At 46.1% G+C, this 13262-nt stretch overlaps 1 protein-coding gene across 9 annotated transcripts in view; it reads right to left on the bottom strand.

Annotated features, from left to right (window-relative positions):
• Positions 1–13262, bottom strand: part of PLS3 (plastin 3) — a 55886-nt gene that overhangs the window by 15000 nt on the left and 27624 nt on the right. For 8 of the 9 annotated variants that reach the window (XM_083797203.1, XM_083797201.1, XM_083797205.1 and 5 more), the window contains one exon: positions 6519–6605. In XM_083797203.1, coding sequence (XP_083653329.1) covers positions 6519–6585 — 67 coding nt within the window. In that variant the 5' untranslated portion in view covers positions 6586–6605. Of the gene's footprint in view, positions 1–6518; positions 6606–11600; positions 11734–13262 lie in introns of those variants that run through there. The other variant, XM_083797208.1, reaches the window with a different exon arrangement.

Genomic DNA, 13262 nt, shown 5'->3' with positions numbered 1-13262 from the left:
GTTACTTTTTACATCTGAACTGCACTGCAGCTGGGTTTGTGCGTTAAAAATAGAAGGTAATGAAACACAGCACTTTTTACATTCTAAGCTGAAAACACTAAGTCAGCTCTGCATTTCCTTTTTTTAATCATGTCGATAATGTTATTCATTTATTGCTGACAGAAAATTAAGGCCAGACATTTTAATACAGCCCAAGAAAGCTCTGCAATGACATTCACTTTGACAGTCACTGCCAAAATACAGCAGCACTTCACACTCATTGAGATGTGATCACCTACTAGATCTGGAGAGAAAGAAAACAAAAATAAGCGCAAGCCTGGAGCTTTACACATTAACAGATCCCATCCTCTTTGCAGATGTTGTCACATTTTCAGATCACACAGTGCAAATCCAGCAGCCCCAGTCTTTCTTCAGGCAAGCATGGTTTTAATGCCACCATGGAAAGGCACAGGCTTCTTCTTGCTGCCTTCTACAAGAGGACTAAGGTGAGCAAACATCATGATTCCCAGCACAGCTGGTACCCAGGTTTTAGAAAAGTCATGTCCACAAGAGGCCAGAGCATTTGAAGCAGCCCGTGCACCCAGATTAACATCCCAACACATAAGTGTGACCCTCCAGCATGGCCAGAGACAGGGACTGCAGACATATTGTGCTCTTACCACCAGCTCAGAAGTGACGTTAAAATCTGTTTACTGTAGGCAAGTGGCACAGACGGCCCGGGGAACTTGATTCAGTGCCTAAGCCTCCACTTCTAATATTTATAAGCAAACAGTCTCTCCTTAAGGCCACAGAGTTAAACTGCATTCAAGCAGAAGCTTCTGCTCCCCAAACACCCTCGCAGACCACAGCCTGCATGACCGAAGAGCTGCACCTGCCCCAGCAAGCTTTGGTTTTGTTCACACGGGAATCTCACACCACAGCCACTTGGGTCAGTACCTATATTTAAAGGGAGATGCTTTCTACAGCAAAAGAAAGCAATTAGGATAGCTCAGAAGTCCAGTTAGTTAGCATATTTTGAAAGTCAATTTACTTTTAATAAGGTGGCAGTAGTGGTTTTTAAGCACTAAAAACCAACAAGCAGCATGTCCTCACCATTGCTCCAACCCCCCTCATTTTCCAGGTCCATATGGGATTTTAAGATTGTTTTCATAAGTTAGCCAGAAAGTGAAATTCAAACACTTACTGACAAATATCCAAAGTAACAGTTCCTGGATCTCAAACTAAAGAAGAACATTGAGTCCAGACAATAAATACATTAAGCTACTTTATGAAGTGCCAGTGTTTACAATAATGCTGATGAAATAAAGTGCTTGGGGCCAATGATTAATGATAGCAACAGGCTGCTGTCTGGCTTTCAATTTTAGAATTTTATTCAAAAAAAAATATAAGCTTACAAAGGCAAGCTTTATCTCAGTCCAGTCTGAGATGTCATCAGCAAACTATTTCCCTGTAGGTAAATCACAGCTTCTTCTGTTACAGTTTTCTTACCACTAAATTTAACTACACAATATGCGTCTTTTTTCCATCTCACATCCAGTGAAAAAAATAATAATCAGACAAGGAAAAGAAGGGACTTGCTAATCTCCAGGGCCTATGGACCTGAAACAGATCTTTCATTTCACCTGCAGCATGCCTGAAGCCAACACCCATTGCTTCAGCCTGTGCTTGGCTGAACTATCCACAGTCCTTCACCATGCTGCCAAATAAAGCAGGTAAATCCAGAAATACCCGTTCATCACTTCTTCTGATCAGTCCACCTCCTAAAAATGAAGTTTTACATCTATCCAAGTGTTAAAGTAGCAAACCATAGAGAAAAATAAGGTAAGACTTCAAAATACGTATAGTATCCTTGATAGAATCATTAAAGTGATTTTGATTGGATTTGTTAACAGTTTTTCTCTTGACATGACTACCTTAAGCATTCAGAGGAGTTTCTGAACTAGGCTTGCCTATGCCTTGTCTGAGGCTATTGAGAAGTCAAAGAGAAAAAACAACATATGGGGTTTCACAAGGCAAAAAGCCACTTGGGTGACAGCGAGGAACTGAGCTCCAGTCCTCATCTCTAATACACTGTGTAGAGATGTGCCTTGTAAAAGGACACTTAAACCTGCTTAGAGCTCAGTTCTGTGTATGAAGCCTTGCATATCTTTTAAGGGTACAATCCAGTTCAACAAACTAATCCCTAGCCTTGCATTTATATTGGTTTTCTTGCAAAACAGGAACTGTAACATAAAAACACTCTGGAATGCAATTGAGGAATTAGCCCAGCCCCTTGTCTGGCCCATCCACACAACTTGCTTTGCTGAGCTCAGCCTCTGCCTGAAAGCATCACATCTGGCTGCAGGTCAGATATCAGGATTTTCCTGCAGCTTGGGTCAGTATTCACTCACGATGCTGGTGAGGTACATCAGCTCACCCCCACAAAGCAGCATCTTCCCATTCTTCGGGGTTTGCCAGGCTCAGAGTTTTCCCTCTGCTCACTGGGGAAAAAAAATAGAAGCTCTGCAGCACAAAGCGTCATTCAAAATGCACGTTTGCATGCAAGCGCATACAACACAGGAGTGCAGCACCAGGAAAGATGCTGCCCATTATGAGGGACTGTGCATTGGCTGCTCCCAGCACCTGCTTTGGGCTCAGACAGTCAGCGCATAACACAAGTTTGAAGGACCCCTCCTGGTGAGAAATACACCCAAACTCGCTTAAAACCCTCAGGTCTCAGGATCTACATTCTTCCAACTCTTAACGACATCCCAAACACCCACCTATAATAGCCACTCTTCTACAGTATCCTGGAAAAAAAAAAGTCACTGATTTATTTCATAGATTGAAAGGGCATCTATGCCCCAGACGCTTTGGAAGTGGGAATTACGGGTAAAACAGGTCTGTTGGCTCAATTTGCTAGACCCCACACCAAGTTAGAGGTTTATTCAGTAACGATGCTCTCATTTCAAGTTTTAGCTCTTTGGCCACAGAAATGCAGATTTAAGCATTAAAGCCTGGAGGGTATGCTAGCCCATGGTTTTGGCTTGGCAGCAAAGCCTAGTAACTAGTTATTCATTGCGTGGTGGAACATCTGACACGGCAGTCAAATATACGAAGTAACATCATTAGAAAAAACAATGTCCCCTTCCCAACACCAGCAAGATCTGTAATTGTTTCCAGCATTGCTACAGGTCCACCATATGGTGCCTTGCTGGACGTCCTGCAACAGGGCCAGATTTCAGACAGGAGGTGGTCTAAAATCCTTCTCTAACGAAATCTAAAATGGTATTCAACAGCTGAAGAGGCTGTCAAAATAGAAGCTATCCCAAACGAAATCCCTTAGCATATGACCCAGAATTACTAATGGAAGAAAGCAAAATTGTTTTACCAGACAAGCTACAGCCTGGATTCATTATAATCTGCCTGATGGAAAGGAAACTACAGCACATCTGAAGTTTCCTATTTCCACTGAAAGATGCATGCATGCCAGCATACTAAACCTGCAAAAGGTCACTGCCGTGATATATGGCACCACCTTCTGCCCATATGCAGGTGGCGCAGCAAAGCCGCAATAAACAAAACCCTAAAGCTGCTCCAAGCTCTGGCTCAGCTTCCTCCAGACAAGTCCTTAAAATAGCTTAAATAACAGGATGCAAGAGGGGAAAGTAACCCACACATTTCCTTTTAAGGACATATGCTCTCAGCAGGACCACAGATCCCTATTTGCCTTAAGCTAACATTTCAGAGCATTGTTTTACTACCTTGCAGCATCGAACAAAGTGTTCAACTGGGCTATGTTCTTAAGTACTTAGTGTTTCCAGAAAAAGATGCTTATCTCTGCTATTAGGATCAGGGAGGAGGAAGACAAATAAGCAGAGCAAGTTTGCAGATTTTGTTCTGCCACGCCTCTTCTATGAAGTGCCACTGTTTGGCCAAGTGCAGAGACATTGCACACCAGTTCTGTGGAACAAATTCAGAGATTAGCTGAGATTGGGAGCAAACAGCTCTTCCCCCACTAACACAGGTTGTTTAAAGCACAGATAGTTATTATGTCCCCTCTAATAATTACTTTTGTCAGACGTTAAAATGTTCCTCCCACCCCTGCTGTTTATCACTTGGCTCACTTTTGGCAGCAATACCTGGTTATTGGATGCAGGGCGTTGCTTGCCCAAGCTGCAGCTGACTTTAATGCTAACCTCAAACCACAGTTTCTCATCTGTGGACTGGACTGCTTCTAGCAAGCAGCAGGTAGCCTACGGGACTTGCCTTTTGCTGTCAAAACAGCATACCAGGTGCATGGGAGATAGGGGATACCTGCAAGAGGCACAGAGAGCCAGAGGTGACAGTACACATTAGCAGACCTTAGGGACACCCTCTGACACTAGGAGGCTGACTATCTACCCAGTCCAGCTGCACACAGAGCAACTGATCAGACACACATCCTCAAAGCCCTATCAATCCACAGTAGCAACGGCTGTTGTAGTAGGAGCGTTCCTGGCCAGAGCTGCGACTTGCCCAGTGCTAGAATTAAAGCAGGTCTCCAGGAAGCCAGCGCAGCCATGCACTGGAGCTTGCACATCACCTGGTGAGCAGAAATCACTCCATTAAGTGTTTCTTCCTCCCTTCCCACATCTCCCTTAAGACATCAAAGAAACCAGCTAGCTGAGTTTTACTATAACCATGCCTCATTGCATTCAAAGTCTTCCAGGTAGCTGGATTCTGAAGCGGAAGAAAAAGCTCACTTTAAACAGCAGCCTCAGTCCAGTGTTTTTTCACATTCACTAGGGACACCATTAGAAGTTCCCAGAGGAAGCCAGTCACATCATTAGCAACCAGTTATATAGCCAAGGGCAAAGATGGCTCCTTTAAGCAAGAATGAAAGGAACAAGAGCATTAAAAATGCTCTTGACAGGCACAGGCCCTCCCACAGCAGCGTCTGTGAACTGTGCCATGCCTAAAGCACACAAAACAGAAGGCAGCTAAAAAGAACTAGTAGATCTCATCACACTTGTGGGTACATACTAATGGCTAATTATCACATTTTTTAAATACGTAAGTTTTGACATTTCTATTTGTAAACTGAACAGGGACAGCAGAGCAAGCTGGTTTCCTAAAACAAATCACTACCTGACTTGAGCTTCCCCCTGTTTTCAGTGCAACGGCAGACAGCCAACCTAACCTCAATAATTTCCCTACACACTAGTGACAAAAAGCCACTCCATCCAGCCAGGTTAATCATTTTAAATTTATCCAAGGACAGAGAGGGCTGCCCACACCCATGTCTCAAAGTTTGCAATTAGAGGTGCATTACACAGCTAGAAGCACGATGGTTACTCACCTACCTCTGTGCCAGCTGACTTCCACCTGCTGGAAAAGTCTGGGACAAGAGCAAGATAGGAGAGGGAACTGCCTAAAACACAACTTGCTTCATACCCTGACAGCAAATACTATTCTGTGAGAATTGGTTACCTTTGAAAACTACTTTTTCCCCATCATGTTGTTAATTTAGAGCAAACAAGACTTCTGTTCAGATGCGAGGCAGCTACTGATTCAGAGCAATAACCAGTGCTCAAGCAGCATGGATGTGCAGCCAGGGAGATGAGCAGGGGCGGATCTGACCACTTGTGCAATGTGCTCCCATCCAGTGCCAGCCCCAGGCGTGGTTCCCCAGCTGCAGGCGCTGACCTCAGCTCACTGCCACCATCCTGCTCCCATCCTGCCCCTCCCTGGCCTTTTTCTGATCCTCCTATAAGCCCTACCAGGAAACTAAACTTTTCTGCTGGTTTTCTCCGTGATGTCAGCTCTCTGCCCATTTAAGCTTCCTGAAGCAGCTCGCCAGGGGCTTGTGCAATGCCAGTATAGGGGAGCAGGGAGGCAGGCGGAGGCAGCAGGCTGCAGCTTGGGCAACCAAGCATCACCAGCTGCGAGGGAAGGGAGACCCAGGGAGAAACAGAGCCACCAGAGGGCACCGCACATGCACAGTGGCCACAAAGCATTTTATTATCACCGCAAGTTGCTCCATAAAGTTGCTCCATAATGTGCAGGTATGCAGCCACTAATTAGGCTTTGCCTATAAGCTCACCGACCGTGGTGCCTCAAATGCACCTGCACAAACCAGAAAAGTAGAGCCTACATTTGCCCTCTGCACAGCTAAGCCCCAACCGCCAAAGCCAGCACCCTCAGGACCAAGCGCTGTACAAGCCCTGAAGTGCTGCCTGGGCCAAAGGAACACAACGCCTCTTTGGATATTTCTTCCACCATCGGCAGCCAGAGAAGCCCACCCAGAGCACCAAGGCAATGCTGTCCACCAGCGCTCGCTGGCAGTCACACTGCCCACGTCCTTTCCTATGTGCTCCTTGGCTAGAAGTGACAAGCCAGAAGCAACAAGACTGCTGAGGGATTCCTGGGCATGAAGAAGGCCACGAGACAAGGAGGCTGCCTGTGTCCTGCTGGCACTGTTTTTCATGGGGGTGGGATAAGTCCTCTTCAAACGTACAGCAGACAGGGACAAAGTGACCTTTCTCACTGCAACTTACCAACTTTGGCAAAGGCCTCCTTGAGTTCTTCCAGCTCATCTTTGGAGATTTGCGTGGTGATGGCCATCTCATGAATTTAGTGAGTACCTAAAGAGAGAAAAAGGACGCTGTATGAAACCAAGCTGCATTCAAACACACGCAGTTTTGAACAGCGGTACCGTAACAATCGGTAACAAGGTCACCGTACCTCTCAAAGTCGCATTTATCTTTCCACTAAGAAAAACAGATGTGAAACTTGGAAGATGGGAAATGTGCTCCTTACCAAGTCAGAAATCCCATTAGCTTTGTTAATATTTAGCTCTCTATTTATTTTACAGGCTGTGTTATTCTGCACACATTAAGGTACCCACTACAGCTATATGCTGTAGTTTGGAAAAAGTTCATATCTCCAGGGATTTTCCACAACTTTGAACAGAAGAGATATCTACAATTAAAATATTAATACAATAGATACTGAATGCTCTGCCCACCCATTTGCCCCTGAGAGCATGCAACTACCTAAACCAAATAAAGATTCTGAACAGTACCTGAAAAAGGTCTTTTTCCACAAAATAGTATATCTGATATTGCTTGCCAAAAAGAAATCTGCTTTTCTACAACAAAACTCTTTGAATAAACAGCGATTTCCCAGAGTCAGTCTCTCAATGGCATGCAAGGAACAGGCTGTTTGCGCAGCCGCTGACCCCATGCACACTCCCGAGCCAGGCATGCCGGGAACACTGTGAGCAAGTGCCCAACAGCCAACAACAGCCCCACACCAGCCATGAGCACGCAGAAACCCCGCATTGATCAGACCAGCACAGCTTCAAGGGTATTTAAAGAAGCAAAGGATGAGGCATGTGCCCCAATGTATCCTAATCCTCCTTTCCAAGCACTGGTTAGGTGGCAGCCTGCTAGCCTAGAGAAGAGGCATCACCAGAAAGATGGTGAAAGACCAGGGACCTGCCCATGTCCCCTTCCTATGACTTCCGTGACAGCAGCATCAGAAGATGTTGGCACTTTGACTGATACAAACAAGAGGGAGCAGTGATTCATTGGACATGCAAAAACTGTGCAGTGACCTCCTGCAGACAAAACTGTGGGCATTGCTAACAGTGCCCACAATCCAGTACACACACTAGCTACAGACTAGCTAAGGGTCCTTAAAAATGAGGATCTGGGCAGGCTCAATGCAACCTCCAGTGAGATTTGCAACCCAAGATTTTCCAACTCTTTGTTAGCTACAAAGCGGGAAAATAAAAGGTTTCCTCCTCTGTCTATGGGAACAGAGGCAGCCTACACCTCTGTGAGAAAAAGGATGAAGGCTGATTTCAGGTTTACAGACCTTCAGAAGACAGGATCCTGAACGGGCTGGCTCACTGCTTAAGTGACAACCCAGGCTTGGATTCATGAATACCTCTGCTCTGACTAGCAAGCCTCTTGTCTAAAGCTCACAGCTGCTCCACAGCACTTGCTGGGTTAAGAGCACAGGTTTGCCTATAGCTGTAAATATTCATTTTCTGTAATACTTTACTCAGTCTGGAAGGAGAAAAGTCATTAGAGATGAGAGCGATGGGCAGGCGTGGCACCCTGGGAAAACAGCACTGACAGGTGCCAGCAGCAGGGAAGGCAACAAGAAGTTGCATCACTGCAGAGCCGTGAAGGAGAGCAGGTCAGACCCCAGCTCCGAGCATCTGCAGAGTTGCCAGCAGGCAGGACGAGATATTTAACAGTCAGCAAGAGCCACCGACAGCCAGGCAACTGACTTCAGCCTTGGGTTCATACTACAGGAACAGGGCAGGAGGAGGAATTGCTGCAAAGCTTGTTCAGGTTCACAGAGTTAAACAACACCATGGTAAATTTTTACAGCTGCTCCTCTCGCTGGGTGCCCAATCCACCTGACCGGGACCCTCTCTGTTACAGAGCCAGCTCCTCTGTAGCACCCAAGCAGCCCAGTCCTTGGGGCCTCCAAAACCAAAGTTGTTTGTTTTTTTTTTTTTCCCCCAGGGGATAAAGCAGTTGCTTGGCAACAAAGTCAGCTCTGAGCAAGTTTGGTGCACAGTACCAAAGGTGGATTTCACAACTGGCAGAAACACTCTGGTATCGAGATTGGAAGCAGTTTCGGCTACACATGGCATCACCTGCCAGGCAGGAGAGGCTGAACTATAATGCTAAAGATTCAGCCAAGCCACCCTCACTCATTCTTTTTTCCTAATCCTCACTTGCTCCAATTCATTTTCAAACCATTTGGGCTTCTCTTAAGATGGATTTCCAAGAACATCACTACCTATCCATTTCATTGGAATTTAATTTGCTGCTGTCTATCTCTACCATCTTTAACATCAAAACAAGAAGCTAACACCACCGTAAGCTGAGAGATTTTTTTTTTTTTTTTAATAAAAGCTGCATTGTTTGACTATCAGAGAATTATCACACTCAGGATACGCCCTACCATTGTTTGTGCGGGTTTTCACTTGAAAAAAAATTCAGTCTCTATGCTTTTCATCTTAGCAAGTCTATGAAAGAGATTTACCTCTGTTTTCATATCGCTTTCTTCTTTCTGTTTCTCAAGTTGAGAGGAGAAAGAGAGAACTTGAACCAAGAGAGAAAAAAAAGCAGACACCTGACCTCATTATAGCTGCCTGAGAAGGGGAAAGTGTTATGATACTGTTTTGTTGTATTTGAAAAGGTTAGTGAGATGGAGAAAATTATAATTTAGACGGGGACAGTTAAGCTCCTAGAAGGATTTTATGGAGGTTTGTGGGTTTTCCATTTTAGCTGGTCCCCCCCTGCTTTCTCCCAGTGAAGAGGATTACACCTACATTTGGCACACTGGGTTGGAGAGCTCTCCAGATTTTTTTTTTCTTTTGTGGTGTGTTGCTTTGTGTTTTTTTTTTTTTAATAGCTGAGTCAAGGGCATTCAGAATTGTGTTTTTCATTCAGACACATTTTTAAACAATTGGCTTTGTCTTCACGGACATAAAACCCCTTTTATAACACTACACTAGTGATCACACATCAGCTGTCTCTCTCAAAGCCCTGGTGGAGACCCAGCGCTGCGTCCCTCATGCCTCACCACGTCCCATCGACTTCTACTGGGAGAAGCCTCTGTAGGGCATGCGATGATGGCCAGAGACAAACTCTGCTTAAAGACCCATTTTAGAGGGAGGAAGAGAGAAAGAGAAAAAAAGATGACAGAAGCTAGTGATCCCACACTCACTACACACCCTGGTGACAGAAGGCCCATTGGTCAATGTGCACAGAAACAGAGAGTATAAGGAAGTAATTCCTGCTCAACATCCCTTCACTCCTGCCTTCATCCCTCCATCAGGAAAGAAGAGCTCCCTGCTGCCGGGATGCATTAAAGCAGCTTCACAGAAGCACATGGCCAGCAGGCGTGCAGCCCATTTATGCACTTTGAAGACCTCAGTTTTTGCTAGAGATGAGAGCTGCTTTAAGTGTGTCTCAGGTTTTCTAATATCAACTCCCTTCCCAGATAGGAGTTATATCAAGTTTCTGTGTAAACAAGCTTCATAGCTTCTAAACACACCAGAGTCAGCGCATTGGGGTCAGTTTATTTGCTCTCCAGACAGAACTGCAATACTGGCAGGTCAAATAAAGTTGCCCCAGCCCCTGTGTTTTCACAGCTGTAAGCCACCTGGAGATGAGCTGTGAGGATGCTCCATCAGAGGCATGCCTCCACTTTGGCACTCCGCACTCGCAGTGCGGACATCAGACACAAGTTCCAGGAGCTCACCAGGACTTCTGGGTGGATTAACTGCTCAGACAGCAACCCTGTCCATGCAAAAGGTCCCCAGACAGTCCCAGGAGGGAAGCATTGGAAGCTGCAGCCTGTGCAGAGGATTAGTGGGAAGGAAAATAATTAAAAAAAAAAAACACAAAACAGTAGTTTGCACATCTTAAAAAGTGAAGGATTAATTCCATTTTTAAAAGGACACAGCAACCAAATATTTCCCGACAGCAAGTCAAGCACTTCCAACAGAAACAGAGCTGGAATTTGCTTCTGATCCAAATGGAAGAATTTGCTTTCTTAGCAGCTCTACACTAGTTTGAAAACTGAGCCACTCCGTCTTTCCCTGCCCCACCCCATTCTAATATCTCCACAACTGACTGATTAACAGTATCAGTTTATTTACTCAAACAAGCAAATGCAGAGACACATTAAAGTGTCAACAAAAAGGTATTAATATGTCCTTTTTCCATCCAATTTAAGGAAGAAAAAAAAGAAAGAAAGGAGATAGGACTTGTCTTGGAACAGTGACTCACCCAATGTATATTCCTCTTTTCAGAGGAACCTGTGGTTTTGCTGTCACTTCATGACAAAGGCTCCAGACACGAGAAGGCAAGTCAGTCAACATTAGCAAATTAAAAATACTTCAAAACTTGCACGTCTTTGACCACTAATCCAACAAATATCAGTATTGCTTTAGGAATAACGTACCAGACAGCCAGGCACTGGGTACACCCTGCAGCCCTATGCAAGTGCCAGACCCCCTGGGCTTGCAGCACATGCAGCAGCCTCACTAATTTGGAGAGAATCCTGGTGACTCAGCTGATGTAGGATCTGGCCCCCAGGCTTCCTGTTGCTCACCATCCTCTTCCTCCCTGCTCTGCAGACAGGGCTGCAGCATCAGAGGATGGCGTGGCCATCCGTATTCCTATGCTTCCCTCACCCCAGTTCCCCCCGGCTCCTTTTGCAAGAAGTTTCAGCCAAAATACCCATACTCGGCTTTATTTCACGATGAACACAGCTCTCTTCGTTCATGCATAGCACCAAGCAACTCACCTCAACAGGCCAAGAAGTAACCCCACGGAGATTCAATTTTATAACTGAATCTATCTAAGCTCGTCCAGTTGTTTTAATTGATTACCTCCCACCCCTCAGTTCTCCAGCTTGCTCAGGACACTGCCTTTACACGCAGCACATCAAGTCCTTTCGACTTGTCTGTCCTGGTTTTGTGCCCCGCCAGCTGCTGTGCAGACACTCCCTGCACTGCAGGAGGACAAAAGACCACAGGCAGCAATTGCCACTGCGTGGGGCACCCTAAGGCTCACTTCTTCCCACCTCTGTACAAAGCTTACCTCCGGGTGTTGTTTAGTACATCTCTACAGCAGCAAGTGTCCCTTTTGCAGGTCTGCTTTTATTCTTTCAAATTCCTCTAACGAGCACGCTGGGAGAGACACGCTTCCCACTAAGTTTATTTTCATCTGGGAGCGGATGCAAAGACTTTGCTCCCGTTGTTACACAACTCCCTGCCGCTGTAGGGAAAATCTGTCAAATCCATCAGGAGCAGAGATGCACACTGGCGTTCAGCACCACCCTTGGCTTGACAGCAGCTCTCTCTGGATTTGGAGACGTGTCTATGGGACACTCACCTCCAGATACACACTTTCCTCCAACAGGTCCAGGTTAAAAAACAAACTTCTCCAAGCTAGATCTGGCAAGAATGATGCCAGAGAATTTTCTGCACAGCGCCTAGGCAGATGCCCAGTGGGGACCCATGTTGCACAGAAGCCAGGTCGCCCCAGCTGTAAGGGAACAACTGGAGCAAGCTGGTTTTCCTTAACCTGGACAGCCTGATCCCTCAGTTTTTGCAAACTGGTCAAAGTCTCTTCTCTCCCTACAGGATAGAAGTAGATTCACTAGTTTTGATCCTCGTAAATCCTTTTAAAAATGACTGCTGAGGCCACTAGCCAATTCACACACACTCCAGCACAGCAAAGGAGACTTTCTGGAGTGCAGCCAAGCCCAGACAGGGTCAGCACCATCAGCACCCCAATCCAGAATGAGCTGCAGCTGGTACCCATAAGAAACCCCGATTCAGCATGGCAGATATCCACTTACAGCATCAAAATAGGAATTAGCCCCTTGCTAAAAGCCCAGGGAGCAGGAAAGCCACACCTTTCAAGACAGCATCTGAAATACTGAAAGCTGGGGAAACAACACAGAAATTTGCATGGATTTGAGTGCACAAATTTCTGTGCATGAGATACAGACCAGCAGAAAGACAGCAAGAACCTGGTGATGCTCAACCACATGGCACCCAGCTGCCCAAAGGCTGGATGGGAGGGCAGAAGTCAGTAACCTCCCCACTCCAGCTGCACGTGGGAAGAAAAAAAGCTTCCCCAGCCTTTGAGGCCATCCCTCCAGCACAGCCCCATCCAGCCCTGAAAGACTACAAGCCTGAGCTGCCTGATGAACATCAAGGGGGACCTGCAATCCTGGAGCAGGGTCGATGGATGGAGGCTTACTCCCATGAGACAGCATTTGCTGTGAGTTTGGAGGTCCAACCCCATGAGACAGCATTTGCCAGGAGGTTGGACTGTCAGACAATTCAAACTGTGTTTAGGACTGCAATGAAAGGGAGAAGCATAAAGTTTCCCACAGACCTACACTCCGCCCTATAGGCTCCTGACATGAAAGACCACGTGGGTCAGATAGATGATCAATGCAGGGGTTGTGCTCATTTTCAAGGAGGACAGCAGCTGCCTGCCAGACCTCACTGGCTTGCCTTTGCTCACCCCCACCACACCACAGGCTCCCAGCTACAGCACACAGGCTGCCTCGCAGCCTCAAGTCCATTACTGTTATCTACAGAGCACTTGGAATCTGCAGGGCACAGTAGAAACCAGATAAAGAACTGCCTGAGGCACCAGCGAATCAGTCCTTCAAAGCCTGTTTGCCAAATGCTCCCCCAAAACGTTGCACTTCGGTACACCTCTGTTTTCAGCAGAGCAGCTGCT

This window comes from Anser anser, assembly GCF_964211835.1.
Source record: "Anser anser genome assembly, chromosome: 13".
NCBI lineage: Eukaryota > Metazoa > Chordata > Aves > Anseriformes > Anatidae > Anser > Anser anser.
This window is presented reverse-complemented; position numbering and strand designations above follow the sequence as displayed.